Source organism: Diplotaxodon limnothrissa, linkage group LG18 (genome assembly GCF_057381915.1).
Source record: "Diplotaxodon limnothrissa isolate DT_005_m linkage group LG18, D_limnothrissa_male_GT1.1, whole genome shotgun sequence".
Classification (NCBI taxonomy): domain Eukaryota; kingdom Metazoa; phylum Chordata; class Actinopteri; order Cichliformes; family Cichlidae; genus Diplotaxodon; species Diplotaxodon limnothrissa.
In genome coordinates, this window is record NC_140613.1 from 30,037,017 (window position 1) to 30,059,241 (window position 22,225).

Consider the following 22,225-nt stretch of genomic DNA (forward strand, 5'->3'; position numbering starts at 1 on the left):
TTATTAACAAGACTCCAGTGTCAAAAGTACAAATAATATGATACAATTTTACTTCTGTAAAATTCCTCCAGATCACCGAGGCTTAACTGCACAAAACCTCATATTTACACACCCTGAAAATCTGCAGTAAATTATATTCTGGAACATGCAAACTATATTTTGTCCACTGTGAATATATCACACAGCTTACTGCAGAATGTATCATATATACATGAATATAAACATAGAAAATACAATCACATATCTCCAGTAGGTCCAAACATAAAGCTATTTACAAGCTGCTTGCATTATAAGATAAGATAACCTTTATTAGTTTATTATGTGCCAAAAGTCTCTCCAGTTTTGTTTCCATCTATGGCTGTTGCTGGTACTGTCCCTCTGTGGCGGTATAGAAGTCATCCAGGACACTCTGTAGGTAGTCAAATGTAGGCCTGTCTTCAGGTCTGTTCTTCCAACAGGACATCATGATATCGTACAGCTCAGTGGGACAGTTGTCGGGCCGAGGCATCCTGTAGCCGCGCTGTATTGAGGACATCACCTCTCCTTTAGTCATGCCTGCAGACACCAAATTAGTGTAAATACTGTTGGAAAGGCTTCCAATGAGAACCTTTTTGTACTCGCCGTCACATTCTCAACCCGAAGTAGAACACAAAAGTCACCAGCAGAGGGCAGTCTTTCTCAGCATAACGCCTTACTGCTCAGTGAGGCTGGGTCATAAAAGTTATGGTTACAGTTAGCTGTGTCAGGGGAGAGGTTTATGAAGTTCAGACCAGTATAATACAATAAAAATATCAACACAAACACTTCACTCAGTCATGTAGAGACCTGAGTCTCGACAAACATATACCAGAGTCTCAATAAACATTGGCTTGTGATGCCTATGTGTTTACAGGGTTCAAAAAAGGGACTAAATTTAAATGATTTCCTGAATACATTTTATAAGTGCACAATGATTTAAATTAGCTTTCTTTTTTTTTTTTTCTGAGTTTGCATTATTTTTAGTTATTTAAAGTGCTTTTTTTTACAAGTAGTATCAGCTTTTAGTTTAGCTTCAGTCATCTGTAATAACCATAAATGAATAAATATTACTTGTAAAACATACCTAATACAAACGGTTCTCCATCTGAACTCTGTATTGTTAGAATTTCCATCATATTATTGAACCCAATATTTTAATTTAATAGGTCAAGGCCCTTTAATCCATGACAATGCATTACATTTTATATAGTCATGATAAAAAGACATGGCAGGACATAATAAAAACTAACCTGGTTATCAGCAGGTCTTAAAGTTAGGTAAATTTAAGTGCAGAAGAACAGCAAAGCATGACACCATGTCATTATTTATTTACCAAAAACTAAAATGCACAAGCAGTTATCAACAGTGCTGCAGTTAATATTTACCTGGGTAAGGGATTTTCCCGTAGGTGATAATCTCATAGAGCAGGACTCCGAATGACCACATGTCAGATTTGATGGTGAAGGTGCCATAGTTAATAGCCTCTGGAGCAGTCCACTTGATGGGGAATTTGGCTCCTGTGGAATGCACACACAAACAGACACTGTGAAATTATAATTCTATTATTCCCTCACACAATCCCAAAGATCACCTGTTCTGTTTTTGTAAATGAGGTTTTAGATTCTATCTGTGTAGCTGGATTTATTTCAAAACGTCAATTGCAAATAGTTTCAGCATCCTGGGTCCAGACCAGTGATCACACGGGTTTCATAAGGTTTCATGAGTCACTTGAGAAATAGCATTCAGACACTTCCTCGTGCACTTTACTGCACAGTTACTTTAATTTGAAAAATATGAACTATGAATGATTTTTTCCCCCCACAATTAAAAAGGCCAAAACAGGTTTTTGAAAAATTCCCACCATATAAGTTAAAAGTTAAGTAATGAAAGCGGTCATCGATGACATGGTGATAGAGTGGTTAGCATTGTTGCCTGATTCTCCTTTCATAAAAAAAGAACTCCACGTCCTCAGTGTTTCATTGATTACATTGCACAGACTCTTTTGGTAAATCCTTTCTTCATTATATTAGAAGGGATTCATCCAATACAATGCACACGACAAGCATCTGCCATCTTTCCACAAAAATTCTACTCCATTTCACTCTTGTCTTGGCTATAGTGAAATGGTCACCACCGTGCTAAATGGCAAACTGACATCCAAGTCTCAGGTTTCTGAACTCTGCAGGATGTTTCTTCAGAATGTCTGTTGTTTACCACACTTTTTGTTTTTGCTGCCTAAACACTTCACTCTGTTTCAGCTGACGACAGAATCTTTATCTCATCCTTTTGTAATTCTTGAAATGCACTGTATGAAAAAAGGCAGGGTGTGGGCTGTCTTTAAGTCACTCTGGCTTCTGTCTAGCTGCTCTGCCATACGGTTCCGCTTATCAAAACGATTTCTAAAGCTCAGCTGCAGAAGCAGCCCAGTTCTCGGTCACCTCCCTGACCACGCCTAAGACTGAGACTTTATTGCTGAAGTACACAATTTGAGCATGAACCCTGTTCATTCCAAATGTTTGAAATGTCACAATCACTAAATGGTCAGTGTTTTGGAAATGGTGGTTAACCCCACACATCAGTCTCCTAGCTCGGTTCCGGTCCTCCGCTGTCCTCCAGTTTGTGGCATGTTACAGGTGTGAAATCAAAACCATACTGCGTAGGTATAAACTTTATGAAAAGACAATTCAGTTTTCCAAAATTTGACTGAAAATAGTTCTAAAACTATGTTTAATTTTTGACATTTTATTTATTTATTTTTTCTAATCGAATGATGGGGAAATGTTGGCTGTACCAAAAGGACTCCCTGCTTCATTTTAACCTTGTGAGAGTGTGAAAGGAGGTAGTGTAGTTTGGGGGCATCAGAGGTATTGGTCACTGTGGTGTGATTTCAGTGAGACAAAAGTGGAGCGACTGGTACATGAAACCAAAAGTGTCTGATTCAACATAAATTTTTGCGGGTGCTTCCACTTCTCAAAAGGGGCTTTTTGTTTCACTATGTCACAAGCATCAAGCCAGGGTAGTGTCTCATTTGTGCTGGGAAAGCCCCCTTCCACAGAAAAAGTGGAGACGTGTTCAAATTCTCATACACACGCACACACATACACATAGACACAAACATACACGCACATACACATATATGCGCAAACACACATACCCATACATACACACATACACACTTACCCTCTCTGGCAGAGTACTCGTTATCCTCAATGATTCTCGCCAAGCCAAAATCTGCTATTTTACAAAGCAGGCTCTCAGACACCAGGACATTAGCCGCCCTGAGGTCTCTGTGAATATAATTCTTCTTCTCAATGTAGGCCATGCCCTCTGCTATCTGTAACAGAGCAAGAGGAAGGTGTGTAGTCTTAAGCATAAGAGTGAAAGGGAAAACAATCAAAACCTACATAAAACAGAAGAAATGTGAAAGAAAAATAATCACCCCCGTTACAAGCAATTACAAGCAAATAATAACAATCTGTTATTAGATTATGTGGATGGATGGATGGATGGATGGATGGATGGATGGATGGACACTGCCAGTGTGATGCTGGGACAGAACAACCTCATGTTTGAAAGTGAAAGTATGCAGGGTTCACAGTAGTGAGACAAGTGAGCAGCGAGGTCACAAAGAAGCATATTGGTGTAATCACCTGTGCAGAGAAATCAATGAGCTTGGGCAGCTGCAGTCTGCATCCTGTGTCGCTCTTTAAAAAGTCTAGCAGGCTCCCTAAAGACGAGACAGAACAGAAAACAGCGTCAGTGCTTTGCATGTCTGCATCTATGCCTATACTGGAGTGTCGACTCTGTGATTAGGCCACAAAATTTCATAATAACCAGTTTAGTTTTTCTAAAGACTTTTGGCATTTACCGTTTGCCATGAATTCAGTGATGATGTAGATGGGTTCTGTCTTGGTGACAACAGCGTAGAGCCGCACCAGCCTGTCGTGCTGCAGAGTCTTCATCATGTTGGCTTCATCCAAAAAAGCTTCAACCGTCATGGTTCCCGGCTTCAGCGTCTTCACTGCCACTTTGGTTGTGTTGTTGTAGTATGCTGAGTGGAGAACGTGAAGAGTAAGCATGGGGAAAGAAGAACTTTAAAGCATGATATGCTCTGCTACATGGCTTTGGACTGTTTTCAATGTTTCCCTGTGGAAACAAATACGTTTCCACAAAAAATTTTGAGGAAACTGAAACAACTACACCAAACAAATGCAAATTAAAGGAAAGAACGGGAAGGAAAACACTGTGTTTACTGTTTAACGTTCAGTGACAGGTGAGAAAAATATGCCATGTTGTCAAAAGCTGACCACTGATGCATGACTGGACACATTTGTTTGCATGTTACAGTGTTTGTAAAGGTGGATTTTTGTTTCCATTTTAAGCTGGTTTCAGTTATGATGTAATGCAGCATATCTGTAAATGAATATTCCACAAAACTGCATAAAGGAAACAAGAATCCACGGAACAAATGTTGGAATCTGCTGCTACTCATAACACTCAGTGTCATTACGAAGTCAGGCATGACACCCTTTCCATCCGTTAAACACCCTGTTATTGGTAATTCAGGTAGGTGTGAATATTATCTGTCACCCAGATTGAAAGTTGCATAACTTTTATTCAGATCCTGGCAGGTGCAGTAACATATCTGCATGGAGTCACACAAACCACCTGCAACTCAACACCTCAAAGACTAAGGAACTGGTTGTGGACTTCGGGAGGTCTAGAGCAGGTCCACTGCCGGTTCAGATAGAGGGGGAGGAGGTGGAGGTGGTCAACAAGTACAAGTACCTCGGGCTGTGGGTGGACAATAAACTGGACTGGTCATGCAACACAGAGCACCTGTATAAAAAAGCCCAAAGCCGACTGTACTTCCTCAGGAGGCTGAGGTCTTTTAACATCTGCAGGAAGCTCCTGAGGATGTTTTACCAGTCGGTGGTTGCTGGAGTACTTTTCTATGCTGTGGTGTGCTGGGGGAGCAGCACAGCAAAGAAGGACTCATCCAGGCTGGAGAAACTGATCAGGAGGGCTAGCTCTGTGGTCGGCATGAAGCTGGACACTCTGGTGACAGTGGCAGAGAAAAGGACATTAAAGAAACTGATGGACATTATGAACAATGCTGGGCATCCTCTGCACACGGCCATAAACAACCAGAAGAGTCTGTTCAGTGACAGGTTGCTTCTCCCAAAGACAAGAACTAACAGACTTAAAAACTCCTTTGTCCCACACGCCATCAGACTGTTTAACTCCTCTCTGGAGGGGAGAGGGAGGGGAAACAGGAGGACAAAGGAGGGGGGAACAACTAAGCTGTAGTGCCTCTTCACCTCACTGTGCAATACCTTTTGTGCAATACTTTTGTAAATAGTCAACGGTTCAATAGACTCAATACTTGAAATGTGCAATTCACTTGTATTTTTATTTTTATTCCTATTTATTCTATTTATCCCCTTCGTATATTTTATTTATATTGTCTCTGTATTTATATATATGTGTGTGTGTGTATAACTCTGTAACTTCTGTCGGTGCTGTGCTTTTTTGGAAATCGAATTTCCCAGAGGAACCCACCCGAGGGATTAATAAAGTTCTATCTTATCTCTTATATCTGCTTTAGATAATGCAACTGCTGCGCAAATTCCATTGCATTCATTATTTATTCATGACTTGTTGGAAGAGCTATTCTAAAGATCCTTTGGGCCACCCTTGGGTCAGGTTGTGTTAGCTTTGTTCCCTTCGAGTTATAAGATCCTGACAAAAACCTCATTTTTGTGACTTTGGTTCAAGAACAAAGGAAAAGTTGTTGCCTTACATAATGATAATAATAATATGATTTATGGGTTGATTGAATGTCACATTGTAGCGTGGAAACTGCATACAGTACGTCAGTTTGAATGCAAAGATGTAAGGTGAGTTGTGGCCAGTTTGAACTTTTATTATAACTCCCTCTGTGTATAATTCACAGAGTTTTATTGTTTCAGAGTCAGTTATGGATGTACTGCCAACTGGTAAATTTAGTCAGCGGAGTTTCTGTAATGGTAGCACTTGCTTGTTTGTTTGTTTTTTACATAATTTTGTTGTACATGTACAATGACAATAAAGTGCTATTCTATTCTATTCTATTCTATTCTATTCTATTCTATTCTATTCTATTATCCCAGACCTCAGTGCAAACCACAGGGAATACACCTCTATAAATTCATCACGTGTAGCTTTTTGAATCTAATTGTAAAGATGCTGTTAGTGATGTCAGACACAGTTGTCGTCGTTGAAGTTAAAATTATACCTCGAAGTATTGACGTAACTATCACATAATTTCCCACTAACAGAGACGGCACAAATGGCAACACACTTGTTCTCACATACTTCCCCTTATATTTAACGAAGTGAAAAAGCAGTTGTGTAAGTCAGAAGCCACAAAAAACAAAAAATCTTTGAAAAAAGCACTTAAAAGCCGTAAAACAAAGTCAGCTTCGGTTTGTTCATGAAACTGTGCAATAAAACCTTCTCTGCGGTAGCGCTTTTTACAAATGATACGCATCTATTTGTTTGTGATCATTCCTCTGAAACCTCACACGCAAATCACCCCGCGGACTCAAACATTTCCTCCACAGACGACAGCACTCATCGACACATCAATGAGATGGTCTGAGCAGAGGCAGACATGCAGGCAGTCGAGGTTTGGGGTTTTTTTTGCAACAGAGCACGGTCCTGTACCTCATGGACAACAAAAGTAGGAAGTCATTTTTGTTTTAATTAGAGGGAAATGGAACTTCCTTGTAACGCTCACTTCCCTGCGTCTGTGTTTACTGTAAATGATAGAAGGGAATTAGAAATCTTGTTCCTTCATAAAGGAGCTCATAAAAAGATATGCTCCCTTGTTACTTATCTGCTGTCTCCCAGTCTTTGATTTTCTCTTGTCAAGTGCCAAATCCATGTTAGCTGCCACTTACAGGCCGGCTGCCTTCTCGGAAATAACGCTGGGAATGTCATAGAATTCATGAGGTAATAATTAAAAGTGATAAAAGGCCACGTGCCCTACCTCTTGTGCTCTTTGTGAAACAATACTCTCGTGTATCTTAAAGGGACCTCGTTGTGGTCTTTATTTGAAGGGCTAGAGTGGTAAAAATCATTGTGCGTTCCCTTTCTTTGGCAATTTCTTCCCTTGTCAACTCTTGGACATAAAAGTCATTTCTACTCACCCATCCAGACTTCTCCAAACTGGCCTGCTCCAAGTTTCTTCACCATCTTAATAGAGTCTTTGGATATCTCCCAGGCATCCTTATCCCAAGGTTTCTGAGCTTTGGGTTTTGCACAAGGACGCTCAAGTTTACGGCACAGGCCATCCGGTTTGTCTGGAAGGCACACACACAGACAGTGCTCAGTCTTCCTAATCAATAACATAGCATGTGTAATCTTTTTGTAATGAGAAGATCAACATTGTTCTCTGATCAGCAAGTGTAGAGCAAAAGCTGGAAACCAACTAGCTTTGCTTTGCACAAACATAGGAAGCAGGTGGAGGGAGCAAAGCTGGCTCTTTTTTGTCACTTGTTTCACATTATTAGGCTAAAAGGAAGCACCCAGAGAAATCATACAGTCATTTACATACAAAGCATAATTCTACATAAGGCCACAGCTTGTATGTTTCTAAAACTTGTTTATGTGGACAAACAGAATATATGAGATTTATTAGAAGAGGTATGAGCACGCTACCCCGTGAAAAGGTTGTTAAGGAAGTTACTGTAAAAGTGGCTACAGTGTTGCTGTTTTTCCTCTACAGTATTCAGTATTTTAATAATAGATTATTTTTTATTTACAGTTTTTTTTTTTACATTTATAGCATTATTAGGTTGCTTAATTTACATTATTATTACTTTATTTTTATTTGCAGTAATAAATAGTCAGTACTGTAAATGGATTTGCAGTAGAAATTAATCTTTTATTTTCCCATATAAAATAATATTTCACAGATACAACGTTTTAGTGTGAAAACAGACTTTTGGCTGCACTGTACTCACTGTGATAGTGTTTAATCATGCTGCTAATATCCCGAAAGGAGATTTTAGGAGAGATGTAGCAGCCGCCATTATCCAGCATCCTGATCTTGTAATGTTTCACTGAGTCTGTTCCCTGGGCGTCCACATCTCTGATGGACAACGAGTAACTCCCTGTGGAAAAATCATGAAGAAAAAAAAAAAGAGTGACTGGTGATTCATGATCATTCAAATCAAGCACACACAATGTCACAACTCCACGTGTCCAAAGTGGAGAATGCTGCTGAATGTATGTCGGTATCTCAGAGCTACCATGGTAGCCATACCTTTTGATGTTTCACTTTCTCTGATTAGATAAGCGCCTGGCTTGTTCGCCGGTGCCAGCAGCTGCCTCTCTGCATCCTTCCTTGTGATGTCCTTGAAAAACCAACTGCACGGAACAAAAAACATAATAAATATTTGGTAACATACATAATGTTGATGCTGAATGCAAAAATGAATAATGTAATCTGAATAACATGAAGTAATATTAGGAAACAAGTACATACTCCTCTGTCTCCATGGTGTCAGCTTGAGCCACATAGTTGGACGGGATGAATCCCTCTTTGTCGTTTACCAGAGACTTCGCTTTCCACCACTCACCATGTCTGTCAGTTCATAAATATACATATACATTTTAGAACAATCATTTGCATTGACAGAGATGTTCTGAAAAGGTCTTGAAAGATGATTTTTTAAAATTAAATTCCATCGTTTAACTTAGTGTAATTCCTATATTCAGAGAAATATTATTTCTGAACTGAAATGCTATTTTGTCTCATGGGCAAGTAATTTAGCCTAAAATACATTCACACATTGCAGAAATCTTTTATAAAACGTATATGATATTTTTATAACAAAAATTTTGCATTAACTGTTTAGTTTACAGTCATTTTCATACATCCTCAGCCTCATTTTCAGAGGCTCAAAAGTTACTGGACATCACAGAGGAAGAAGACATAATATCTGAAATTGATTTACCAAGTTAAACTTTTATATTTTGTCACTGTAATTTCAACTATGAAGCCAAAAGAGATGTCTTTGCAAGTGAAGGAGACCATCATTAGTCTGAAAAAACATAATAAGCCTATCCGAGAGATGGCACAAAACTTTAGCAATGGCTAAATCCTAAATTAAGCGCATGCTGAAAAGATTGTTCCCATGGTTGAGAAAAATAGCTTCACAACCAAGTCAAGAAGAACACGCAGTGAGGATATTTGTATAACTGCCATAGTCTGCAATTGAGAAATGGCTTTCTAAATGAAAATATAGAGGGTTCAGAACACTCAGGGAGTGTCACTGGTGGGATAGATTAAGCTTGCCACAAAAGCTAAACAAAATTTGGACAGATGAAACAAAATATAGAGAAGGAAGGAACCAGGCCATGATTAAAAAGAATAAAAAGAAATTTGGGGATTTTTTGCTTTGAATTTTTTGAGTTGTGAAGTGAAGAGAGAAGCCATCTGACTGACTGGGGGAGAGGACAGGGAGACAGGGGGCCTGAAAGCTGAAGGCTTTTAAATATTCTAAGAACCACAATAAAGTGCTTTACTGGGATGATGTGGTACGACGAGGTCTTTAACATAAGACAGGACCTGATCGTCCAGCACTTTCAATGTGAGGAGAAGAATTTTAGATCGGCATTAAACAGAGAGCCAATGAAGAGAAGCCAATATGGGAGAAATACGCTCTCACTTTCTAGCCCCTGATTAAAAATCCAGACTACAAAGAATTTTTATTCAAATAGTAAAAAATAATCTTTATATGTAAAAGGGTGTCAGTTTGTCTATCTAAAACTGGGGGGCTATATATAACAGTGGAAGTGATTCTTGCCATTTGTAGAAATGATGACACATTTTCTGAGAATGAATCAGTGTACCATAAATACCAGACACTCACTCTTCTAGAATTTTCATCTTTTCTCCCTTCTTGAATCCTAAGTCATCGGGATGTACAGCTTCATATGGGAAAAGGGCAACCACTATTTTACCCACCCCCTTTTGTTCTGAAATAGGAAAGAGAAAATTGTCATCATTTAACACATGCAAATAGGCTCATAGATCAATACAAAGGTTGTTCTATTTTTAAACTATGTAAAGACACGGGGGACAACATGTACAGAAACGTCAGACAGAAGCAATTATAGGGCATGCACCTAGCTTATCAGTTTACTCAACCTACTTATAAGTAGCTGTAGTCTCAATCAGTAATGACTAATGATAATTTTATGTTTAAATTGCAACTTCGTTGGATGTACTTAAACGCCTTTGTGTACATTGCTAAGATAAAAGAGTTTTAATATAATGCGGAAAATTACATGGTCAAATGTAGTGACTAGCCTTCCTATAAGGATCTCTTTTCTAAATAAAAACTATCATAACTAAGATTACTTTCTATTTTAACCTATACTCATATATTTGACTGGTTTATTTATTCTAAAGTTTAGCTTTAGAATAATTTTCTTAGTGAATTTGCTAAATTAGTAAATAAACCTTGAATCAGTCAAAATTTGCCGGTGAAATCTCAAAATGAGTCAAAGTTAAAAAACTAACAAAAGAAGATGAAGATTTTGTCTTTCATGACTATGAGGACTTCTGGGGCCTAACTGTTTCACTATACATACTTTGAGGTGAGTGAATTCCCTATTACCTTAGAAGCTACCACATACAGGTGTTACCAGAAGTACGGTATAGTAGTACGAAACAATGAACAGACAGCAGATAAATAAACAAAAAACAAGGAAGAAAGGGTCGTACCCTCCATTTTTTGGAACACCTGACCCGGTAACAGTGAGTTATTCTGCAAAAGGAAACAATATTAAAGTTACACAGTGTCATTCTATCATCATTACTTCCATTATTTTAAGGCAGACATTATTTACATAGAGATTTTTGCACAGACTTTTGTCATTTCCTTGTAATAGATGTCATCTTTTGCAAATGGGAAATTCTATTAGGCAGGAAACATTGAGCAACTTTTTTCAAAAACAAAAAGAAAGGTCATATCTTTGATGCAATATGTAAAGAAAACTGAATCATTCTGTTCTTCATACAATACAATAATGACGAAAAAACCAAATGAGGATTATAAGTCAATTTTTGATTGAATGAAAACAATAGCATGCTTTCCATTTATGATTTGACTTTTTGTTATCTAACGATTTTGTTGCTGTTAACACTCAACCACACTTGAGATTTGAGTGTAAGGTCCACCCAAGTCTTACTACTTACCGTGTTGACTTTTGGATTAAAGGTGGGGTCTCTAACATAGCGTGACTGTTCAGAATGGACAGCATGTTGGCCCATTTTTTGGTCCACACCTCCGCTCAGACCTTGATTTAGCGTGGATTTCATGCAGCCCATTCTGTCTGCACGAGGAAGTGAGAAAAAGAAAGATTGAAAAAAGCTGTTACAAATATACCATTTACACCTGCTGAAAAAACACAATGCGTATAAAGTGTGGCAGCAGACACCTGTGACTCTTCAGTTCTTACATGTGAAAATAAAGATCCAAACTGGTGTCATGTTTCCAGTGTTATTTATAAGTTCAACATAAAGGGGAAGATAACAAGAAGTGAGAATAATAAGTTGTTTCACAAAAACAAACTGCTGCACATGTGCAAATGTAACTGTAATAACTCCACGGCAGACCTGTCCTCGGTTCCATGCTTTTCAGCATCTTTATTATCACCGTTGCTGTCCTTGCACGTGGCTGCAGCTTTGCAGTTCGCAGTCAAACACACTAACACCAACCACATCAGGACCTATAAGTGAATGTGGCGTGATTGCTCATGCTGTCCAGCTGCCTCCCTCGCAGCCGCACCACACCACTGACTGTACTGACTTTTATACTGCACTCTGATTTACATCTTATGGGAATGTCACAGGAAAGGTGCATCACCACTTAGCACCAGATATATAAAAATAATGATGTCGACCTCTAACTGGATTGTTAACATAATAGGGGTGCAAAGGCATTGCTGAGTAATACTCTTTCAATCATACATCAAAAGGTGTAAACAAAAAACCCTACTTTTATCATATTTATATGGGGAAGTATGTCCAGTACGATGGGTGTTTTTTTCCACCATTTTGCTCAAAACACAGACTGTTCTGTCTACAATGCGTTTTAATTTCTTGCTCTGTTTTTAGGGATGTTTCAGTGACCAAGTAAGCTGCTGCTGTCTTTGCCACTTTCAGGAAAAGAGCTTTCAGTAAAAACGAGAAGCAGAACAGGGAGGATTTGATGATGCAGTGTAGCCAAAATAGACTTGAATGAGACATTCTGCTACTTCTGCCTCTATATCCATAGCATTAGCGTCTTACAAGACCTGATGAGGTTTTACATGCACAGGTTGTGGACTGAGCACACGCTTTGTATCATTTATATCAGACCTGGGTGGGTTTAAAATACATATAAGTCCAAAATGCATATCTTCATTTGTGAGCTTTGAATGCCACCTTCAAGCTTCTGGCAGAGCCATTATTCACCATTAAAGCTTATGCTAAGCTAGACTAATGACTTGCTGGATTCAGCTATATATTTAACAAGATTACAACTGGTAACAGTCTTTTAATCTAACTTTCAGCAACACCATGGTAACCAATGTTTCCAGTAGTCTAAATGTCATTAGCCATGGCACTTCTTACACAAACTCTAATATTTCAGGTGAAAAATTCTACGTTTGTTGAGTTGAGTAACTTTGAGTTACTGCTGTAACTCAACGAAAATTCAATAAAAATGTGAATGTCTCAAAGTAGTTCTTTAGAAAAAAATATGTCACAATGTCACTGCTGCTTCCCTGTATTCTGACATGGCTGCAATTTATCCAATGGTGGTTTCTGTTCAGGGAAATCAAACATGTATTGCTGCAGTTTGCTGCATTGTTTTTTCTTCTTTTGACTTTTGTGTGGGTAGCTAACCAGCATGAAGCCCACCGCCACCAATGTGCACTTGCTTTCTACATGCGCACATACTGACCACATGCCCACAAAGATGACAAAGTCGCAAAGAAAAAACAACATCTTTTTAACTGGTGATGTTGGTTTTTATGAGAGAGAGGTGTTATAAGTTTTAAAATGTATAAAAGTCAAAAACATTAAAAGTATGTATCTCCTATATTGTAGTTTTAAGGACAAACAAAGTGATATTTGTACCTTGAGTTTAACAATTAAAATATTTTACAAAGGTAATGTGTGAACATAAAAAGGATTTTTATATATGAGTAACTGTCTAAATTAAAACTAAACTTCCTATGAGCGTGAGAAACACCACCTTTAAAACCATTTATACTTAGATTGTCAAGCAATATGGCTTAAAAGCACAAACATATAAAGCACTAAAATTAAACCAGGTCAAATCAACTTTGAGTGCTTCCCTACAGGGAAAAAAAGGGGAAAAAAAGAACAAAACATGTTGCTGTAGAGCAGAAGTGCACGTTGGTTTTTAACATCTGTTATTCAAAGTACAACGGAAAAATAAATAAATAAAAAGCTTCTGTCCTTCTCCAGGAAACTAAAGTGCACAGCTGAACTGCAGAGAAAAGGGGAACATGTTCAACTAGTCCTGTAGGTCAGCAAATAGCCTTTTAAAATTTTTAAAAAGCTAGAACAGAAGTTCTAAGGAGATGAGATATTCTTTGATGAATTGTGTTAGGGAAGTCAGAAAATAAAACAGGACAAAACAAGAAAGAAAACCCCCACAAAAAATGAATTAGCGTGGGTTGTTTTGTTTTTTTTTGTTTGTTTTTTGTTTTTTTAGTGCTAGCTAACATGCTCTTCATACTGGCGCTAACATGTTGATTTTGCTAATGCTAATGTACGTATGCTAATTGGAGAAAGCACTGCTTAGGCTGGCAGAAATATTATTAGGTTATTATATTGAGGCATATTAGGTTTTCGACCAAGCCAAACAGCTTAAATGAAATTTTGACTTGATAACATTATTATCAGTAATAGTAAGGTAGTACATTTTAGGGAAGAAAATATGACAAATCCCAACAATAGGGTTCATCTGGAAATATTTGATCTGATACCAAAGTTTTTCTTTACCAACACCAAAACCTTGCATTCTGCATGCTAAAAGCATTTACTTCTGTTGCTTCTAGGCTGCCGGTGATAGCAAAGCACAGCTATCCTACCATATAACGTTAAAAATAGTTAATATCTTATATTCATGTGGAAAGACTGAGTGCTGAATAAAGTTGCTGGACCTAGCTGGCCTGAATTGAGTTGTTTGAGTAGGGGGGGGGGGGGGGGGGGGGGACGACACACCATTAACCTAATGCAAATACAAAGCAAGCACACCTGAAAACCAGCCTACAACACATTTGTGAACTGAGATGGCAGGGAGTAAATGTAAAGAAAATGGTAAAACCATATTTTTCTTGGTAGAAAAAGGTCAGTGAATGCATTAGCCAGCGGTTTGGCAGGTTTGCACAGGCTTGTTTTGCACTTTGTTGGTTCAGTGCCTCTGTTATATTTTTAACTTGTCAGCAAACAGCCGGAAACTAGGGGTCTGAAAGGCTTAAGGGCACACACGCATGATATATTGGACTATGACACACACACACACAGACACACACTTCCTCCTTTTGCAATAGACTGAGGAAAAGTCTGGATACATCAATAAATGCAGTGAATTTTAATGTTTAATCCGTCACTATACCATACATGAAACCATAGGAATAAAACTTTTATAATAGAAAATAAAGCACTGATTTTAAACATGTTGCACTGTAGAGAATTTTCCTTAAACTAATTATACTTAATGTGAGTTATGATTGTGCTTAATGAATAAAGCGTCCACAAAAACACAGAACAAAAAAAAATCAATTTAATAAAACTTCTTACATTTACTTTTTTCCTACTAATAAAAAAAAGTTACATACACTTTTACCTCTCCTAATGCGTCTGTGTAAACCAAGCATGCGTCTGCCTGATGTCACTTGGACATTACAGCTTACCTGTCTCAGTCTGTATCCTTGGTTAAGAAAACGGTTAATCCAAAATGTAGAGCCGTTTCACTCCTCAGCTACGTCCTCTCTGTGCTTGACATGGAAGTGGGTGACACATGCAGTGCGTTGGTGTTGAGGTGGTTTGACAAGTGGGTCAGCTGGCCGACCTGGACTGTTATACCAATGAGTGAATGAGGAACTGGTTGGGGATTTTTCTTTCTTAGTGAAACTTCCTGGTACAATTGTCTAATGATTATTTGCATAATCAGCACTGCACACACACACACACACACACATACACACACACACACACACACACACACACACACACACACACACACACACACACACAGAGTGAAAGAGACTGAAAGACACAGCAGACAGATGGCTTTTCAGCGCTACACGTATGGAAATACTATACGTTTAACCTGAAGTGGGGGAGAATTTTCCAGTGTGTCATAGAATCCCTTTAATTTAATCTAATCCTCTTAAAAAATATTTTTAAAAATTCCTCTCATGTCCTTTTTAGAAAAAACAATAATTAAATAAGTCATTCTATACACATATATATATACATTAGTTGTTCACAGTTGAAGTCTAATGCACGTTTCATAAATTCTCCCACAGTGCTACCTGCTGGTCAAACCGCAGGCGTACAGCAGCACAGAAGACTTGCATTTTCCCTCTTGTCCAGTTTATTTCACTTTGTTTGACACGGAGAGTAGAAAATACGGTTATGCACATTCAGACAAACATCTACAAATTTCACAGAATCATGCACCTGCCAAAATCCAACATGCTGAACAGCTGCATTTACACAGTCTAATTTGAAACCAGAGTGAGCCCCGAAACAGTTACATGGCAGTTTACAATCTAAACACCTGATTGAGTGAGGATTACAAAATAAACATTTATAGCTACATTATCTTCAGTATGATTGACTTACTGTCAAGCTGGAGGATTACAGGAAGGTTATAGTTCGCAAAAATGGTGAAGAAAATGACAACACAGAGTTTTGTGCATGCGTGGTGGTCTGTACAGATGATAACATCAGCTAGCTATTACACACAGTAGCAGGAACATAGCTCAGGCTCAGTGTCAGAAAACAAACAAACAAACAAACAATGTTATAAATCCTGGAAGCTCCGCGGTGTATTGCATATCTACATTTAAGGAACAGTTTGACATTTTGGGCAATGCACTTTCTTAGTGAACTGATGACAGATGACAAGATCAATCTCTTAACAATGTAGCTGGAGCCTGCAGATAATTAGCTTAGCTGTCAAGTATAAAGAGTGTCTATTATGCTAATTTGCAGCTCACTGGTACACTAGAGTAGTGTTGCAAGATTTATGATTTTTAGAATCCTTAATTATCTCATAGAGTTGGTTACGCACTCCCTGGAGGTCACGTCACCTCTCATCCCCCTGCACGCTAAAAAGTGAAGGTAATGTGGGGCCAGTGTATTATAATGTGAAGCCAACAGCTCTGATCCAAGCAACATTATGTGACAAAACAGCTCATCAATGCCATATATGATATTACATTATACTATTTTAACATGATTCAAATGCAACAGGTTTTTATCAGTGACCTGTGTGCATATCTGACAGTTAGCAAAATGTAAGATTTGGGTGAATTTTTTTTATGCTAATCTTTTAATTGTAACCTGTAAGGACGTTTCTGTTATCTAATTCATTTGTTTACTTCATATTAGTCAATATGTCCATCTGCAGGCCACCTCAGCGCTAACCATAGACCAGACAACATCACCCATATGTGTCTGAATTCCTACTTTAAGCATTTCTGTCATCACTGTCTTGGTCTTTTGAAACTGGAGGTTAAGAGAGAGGATTGGATGTCAGTGTGAAAGCAAACACTCAGTGGTTAACGAGTTATTAGTCAATGAGTAGATCCTAATAATCCTTCCGAGACTTAAAATGACCATAATTTACAAAACTGACTCAGTGTTTTATCTGGTATGACCTGATATGAGGGGCTGAGCCCATAAACACAGCAGGAAAGTTTTTAGAGGCCATGTCTGGGGGTCATTTTCCACTAAAGACCTCAATAGGACTAGAAATCGTCTTGGAACAGGGGTATGTCATAACTTCGTGTCGGTGTTGTTCCTGCATCATCTGGGATCAACATTGCAACTGACCAGTCATGTTCTTGTGATGTCATAGCTTTACAATGTCAAGAAAAAAACAACTTTTGGATCAAATGGTAAAAATTTCAAGTGCTTTACTTATTATTTAATACCATATATTAAATAATATATATATAATATATTAAATAATTATAATAATAACTGTATTATCAAGTTAGGTTTGCTGTTAGCCAAATGACTCGTGGTTTACTAGTGACAGTTTTTAACAGCATTCACTAGCTTCTTAGCAAGTGCTAACTGAATGCTCAGTTACTATGTTACTCCTGGACCAACAATATTATTATGATGTACATAAAACACAGCACAGAGACATCAGATTGAGATCTTGCAACCACATCTATTGCCCCCTGGTGGCTATTAAGACAAACTCTAGCTACATGCATTATATAGCACATAGACATTTTATCATTTCATTAGCAAGAAAGTGAAGAAATGCATTTACAAAAATGTCAAACCATTCCTCAAAGGTCGTGATAATGAAATTGTTAAAAAAAAAACCAAAAAACCCTTTTGTAAGTATAAACATTTTTTTTTAAACATGTATATCATCAATCTTTAATCACTGAGCGACTGACATTTAAACTGACTGAAAGTGCAATATTAAGTAATATTGGTGTCAACAGACCACAAGGCTACTGCTCTGTTGCATCCTGCTGCTTTCTACAGTACAGAACAGTGAACACACTCTTCAGCATATAAACAAGAAGTCAAACCGCAGCATTGTCCTCTCAGGTTTACTTCAGCCCAATCCATTTTCCTCTGCAATATTATCAACTTAGCGTTAGCATAAAGCCATTAACTGGCAGTACAATCTATCAGCACCACTACTTCTACAGACATGCTACTCCCACTGTGAGCCATTACTTCAGCACATTACTTCAGCACATGGTCTTACAAATTGCTTCAACTACTATAAAACTCACAAAGGAGCCACGTCTATTTTCTTCCTGTATTTCAGTCCCCCAACCTATATTGTTTAGTAACTAAGACTGAAAATAAAATTAGCTTTACAAGAGCTACAAATTGGCCTCTCTGCTTACCCCCGATTCTGAAAAGCACCCTGCAATCAATCTGTTATTCTAGTGCACAGCAGAGCCACACTGGGTGTTCACATTACAGCACTTCTCGAGTTGAATTTGGAAGACTGTGCCCTGCTTGAAGGCATATCAGCAGTGACGGTACTACCCTCCAGCCACCAGCCCACTTTGGACAAACAGGTTCATCATGGTGGGAGCCTCACTCCATCCTGCAAATCTCTGTCTGCGGGCTGGAGTGTGCTGCAGGTTAGCTGTTCCTCTGCTCCGCCTCCCTCTGAGCCGAAGAGGAGGAGCTCTGGCTGTCCTCAGTGTCGTCTCCATCTACAAAAAAAAGAAAAAAAAAAAAGAAAGCAGGTTAGAACACCACATTAAAAACTTTCTGGATGCTATCAGCTGTGTAATTATTGCTTTAAAAAAAAAAAGAAAAAAAAAAAAGAGTAAAATACACCATAACATCCACTGTTTGCAATAACTTATCTCTTCTGCTAGATGTGTTCTTCAACTGGAACAACCACTTCATTTGTCCTCGCCCTCTTTATATAACCAAAAGATAATTACTTCTCCTGGTGGTAGGAAGTATAGCAGGGCTCATTTCTACCTTTGTTTGGGTTAGTTAAAGTACAAAAATAATGATTTTAAAGTTTTTAGTGTAGGTCGGTGCAAGGAGCACCCTCCAGAGCTGAAAAATGAAGCCAACAAGGGAGTGGCAAAAACTGCAGTTCCTCCAGGTGGCACTAGATGAGGTTGACTCTAAAAGTGAGTACACTCAAAGATGGCTTTGATCTCCATGTGTAGTTTTCCCATATTTTATAACTCATCCACCTGCATAACTGAGGCAGCTGCAGCTGATCGCTGCCTGCTAGGACACGTCCACTGCTCTGAGTCCTTAGACTGGACCTCCTCACTGTGTGTGTTGTTGTATCCTTTTGGAGCATTTATCTGATCACTATTATGGTTTGCTATTTGGTACAGACCACCTCAGAAGTTTGGCTCTCATTTTCACAGTGAAGACTAAGCATTACCTTTTCAGATCCTCTGGACTTCCTCGGGATGGTGCATGGCTTTAGATGTGTTAAGGCAGCATTACTTTTCAGCTTTCCGTTGAAATTGAAAGGTGTTAAATTTGTTATAGTTTGTATAAGTTCTTAAGATGTTCTGTAACTTCTATTTTCCTTACTTTTTTTAACCATGTCCTCATATGTATGTTCTCCTTGTATATATAGATATATGCCTATTTATCTATTGCCTATTTAAAAACTTTTTTGGATACAGAGACTAAAGTGAACCAGAGTCAAATTCCTTGTTTATGTGCACAAACTAGGCCAAATAAAAATTATTCTGATAACCATCTTAAACTCCTGCGTAGATGGTAGATGGCTTCTCCTCCCTGAACCTGATTCTGCCAGGTCTCTTCCTGTTTAAAAGAACTTCTTTCTTCTCACTGTCGCCAAGTGTTTGCTCACAGAGGATTGTTTGATTACAGTAGTAGTACAGTAGCATCTTTACCTTGTTGTAAATTGGCCCTATATAAATAAAACAGAGTGGAATTTATATACAGGATTTTGTGCGACCAGACAGTTAAATTCTGATTCCGATCCCAGGGGTGGTACACCCCAAACAAATCAGTGTAGCGTATTACCTCCTCCTCCTGCGTTGATGTGCAGCTGGGACAGAGACAGGGTGAGGGGCATCTCTCTTCCCTCAGGGTCGGTGGGACTCTGCAGGATGTCATGCAGGGCGTTCCTCCGGCCCGTCCTGCCAGAAGCGATGAAGTCTGCGTATGTGGCCTCAACATCAGACATCGCTCACGCATTGTTCACACAGCAACACCTACAAGAAGAGCAGCTGTACATTTACTCTCAGTGGTTCACCTACACACACCACAGTGTGTACTTTTGCAACTCATTGTGTAATGCAGGGTTGCTTGAAAGGTCTTGTGATATTATGATAGTGCTACTTTACAAACGACACGAAAAGAGGCAATAAGGATACCATGTGTTGTTTTAATAAGTCAATTCAACCATTAAATATCTGTACCTGCGCAGGGAGGCACGTGTGTCAGTGTTCTCTGTCTTAAGCCTGAACAATCTTGTGTCATTCATTTGCACAGCTATTCGGTCCTTTGCTATTCCGGCCATAAAGCAGGCCTTCAAGTCCTCAAGTCAAGAACCAGGTGAAGTCCGTCTACCACAAAAACACGTGACAGGATTTCGTTCCGTTTAAGTCCGGTTCTCAGTATTTCCTTACCTTCAGTGATGACGTATCTGTTGGAAGAACTCGGCGCTACATTGTGTAGGGAGGGAGGGACTTCACTCAAAGCAGCACAACGGGCCCGACATCATATCAAACGACCAAACAGAACAAACAACACAAAACCAAAGGAATAAACTACAAGTATATGTGGCCAAAAAACCACCGAAGCCAAGCAACGAGACTTCGGTACCAACACAGTGAGATTACGCTACATAGCGCGATGTGCCCGGGCTTGAAATCACCGAATATCAATCACACCAGCAGGACGGTTTGAAAAGTCCTTAATCTATTCTCCATGGCCGCCGCATCTTCCTCCTTCGCGACCAATGAGCAGACGGCAATCCGTATCTGATCGCTCATTGGACAGCGGGCACAAAAGGATGAGAGGAGAGAGCTCTGAGCAGCACCGATGCTTATGATGTGTTTCACGTCACCTCGTAAAAATGACAACCAAAACACTAAACTCAAATATATCCATTATTTAACATAGAAAATAAATACACTATAATGTAGGTTCATTCGAAATTTATTCAGTGTTAGTTCTTTATAAATTTTTTTATTGTTATTTAAATTATTATTTTATTTTTTATTCTTAATAAAAAAAAAAGAAGAATAACATTTATGAAATGACTTTCGTTTATCATGCAACATTGAATGCCTCAAGCTTTTTGTTGTGAAAGGCTTTTACATATCCGAGATAAAAATGACAATATTTTCTGAGACTTTATGGACAAAAAAAAAGAAGATTAATTGATTCATGGAAATAATTAATTATTTATTGAAAAAAAAAGTTAGCTGCAGTCCAATTTTTTGTTTTTTATTAAGGTAAATGGCCTATATTATTTATCAAATATTTCCAGACATAAAGCACTCTTTTTTTTTCATTTTAAACAGTGAAGACTAGAAAGAAAATATACTGAAAATATACACTCACTTGCCACTTTATTAGTTACACCTGTCCAACTTCTTGTTAATGTAAATATCTATCGCATGTAGACATGTGAACGTGGACAAGAAAACCTGCTGAATTTCAATCTGAGCATCAAAATGGGGAAGAAAGCTGATTTAAATGACACGTGTTGTGGGTTTAATCTAGTTTGCAATCCCTGTCCTCAAAACACATACAGACAAAACTAAATAAGATCTACAATCTGCAAAATAAATACTGCATAGGGCAGCACAGGGGACAAACAGTATAGTGAAGTAGCATAAAACAAGATACAGAGATTATTCATGACTGCATGACAGATTACTCTTTCAAGAAGTTTAATTTTAAAAAAGGATCCCAGTCAGGGTCCTGTATCAGGCCAATTCCCTAAATAGAAAATGCTATCTGTCCAAATGAGGATTTGTATAATGCAATCTTGCAGTTTCCATTAGGTGCTCCATTCGTTACTGAATCCAAAGCTTTTAAGGGGAACCACAAGATCACTGAGCGCCTTAGGGGCCAGATTATGTAAGACTTTAGAAATTAGTTTAAGATTTTAGGATCGTGTAGTGTAATAAAATGATCAAAACTGATGTTTTTTGTTGTTTTTTTTAAAAATATATATATATTTTTTTTTAAAATGATAGATACATATTTTACCTGTGAAACATGTTCCCTGGATTTCTTGTCACTGACTCATTAGTTAGTCTTAATGCCGTGTGAGTCATAGAACTTTAGGAAAACACATTTAGAGAAATAAGATGCAACAAATGGTATGGCAACAGCACCGCCTACAACTGCAAAGCTCTCCAGCGAGTAGTGCGGTGCTCTGAACGGATA

General features: G+C 38.3%; 2 protein-coding genes across 2 annotated transcripts; both read right to left on the reverse strand.

Moving 5' to 3' along the window:
* Positions 1-260: 260 nt before the first annotated feature.
* lyn (LYN proto-oncogene, Src family tyrosine kinase) lies at positions 261-15,158 on the reverse strand. Its single transcript, XM_085378146.1, has 13 exons — positions 15,007-15,158; positions 11,273-11,409; positions 10,799-10,841; positions 9,942-10,047; positions 8,552-8,650; positions 8,330-8,433; positions 8,028-8,177; positions 7,212-7,364; positions 3,887-4,069; positions 3,669-3,745; positions 3,199-3,352; positions 1,404-1,535; positions 261-555 (listed from the first exon to the last, which is right to left on the reverse strand). Exons 2-13 carry the CDS (start codon positions 11,402-11,404, stop codon positions 353-355), a joined length of 1,536 nt encoding a protein of 511 aa, XP_085234272.1. The 5' UTR covers positions 11,405-11,409; positions 15,007-15,158; the 3' UTR covers positions 261-352.
* A 3,293-nt stretch (positions 15,159-18,451) lies between these two features.
* On the reverse strand, positions 18,452-20,030 carry LOC146613968 (cAMP-dependent protein kinase inhibitor alpha-like). The gene is made up of 2 exons (XM_085378858.1): positions 19,844-20,030; positions 18,452-18,525 (listed from the first exon to the last, which is right to left on the reverse strand). The coding sequence occupies exons 1-2, from the start codon at positions 20,004-20,006 to the stop codon at positions 18,452-18,454; spliced, it is 237 nt and encodes a 78-aa protein (XP_085234984.1). The 5' UTR covers positions 20,007-20,030.
* Between the last annotated feature and the right edge of the window lie 2,195 nt (positions 20,031-22,225).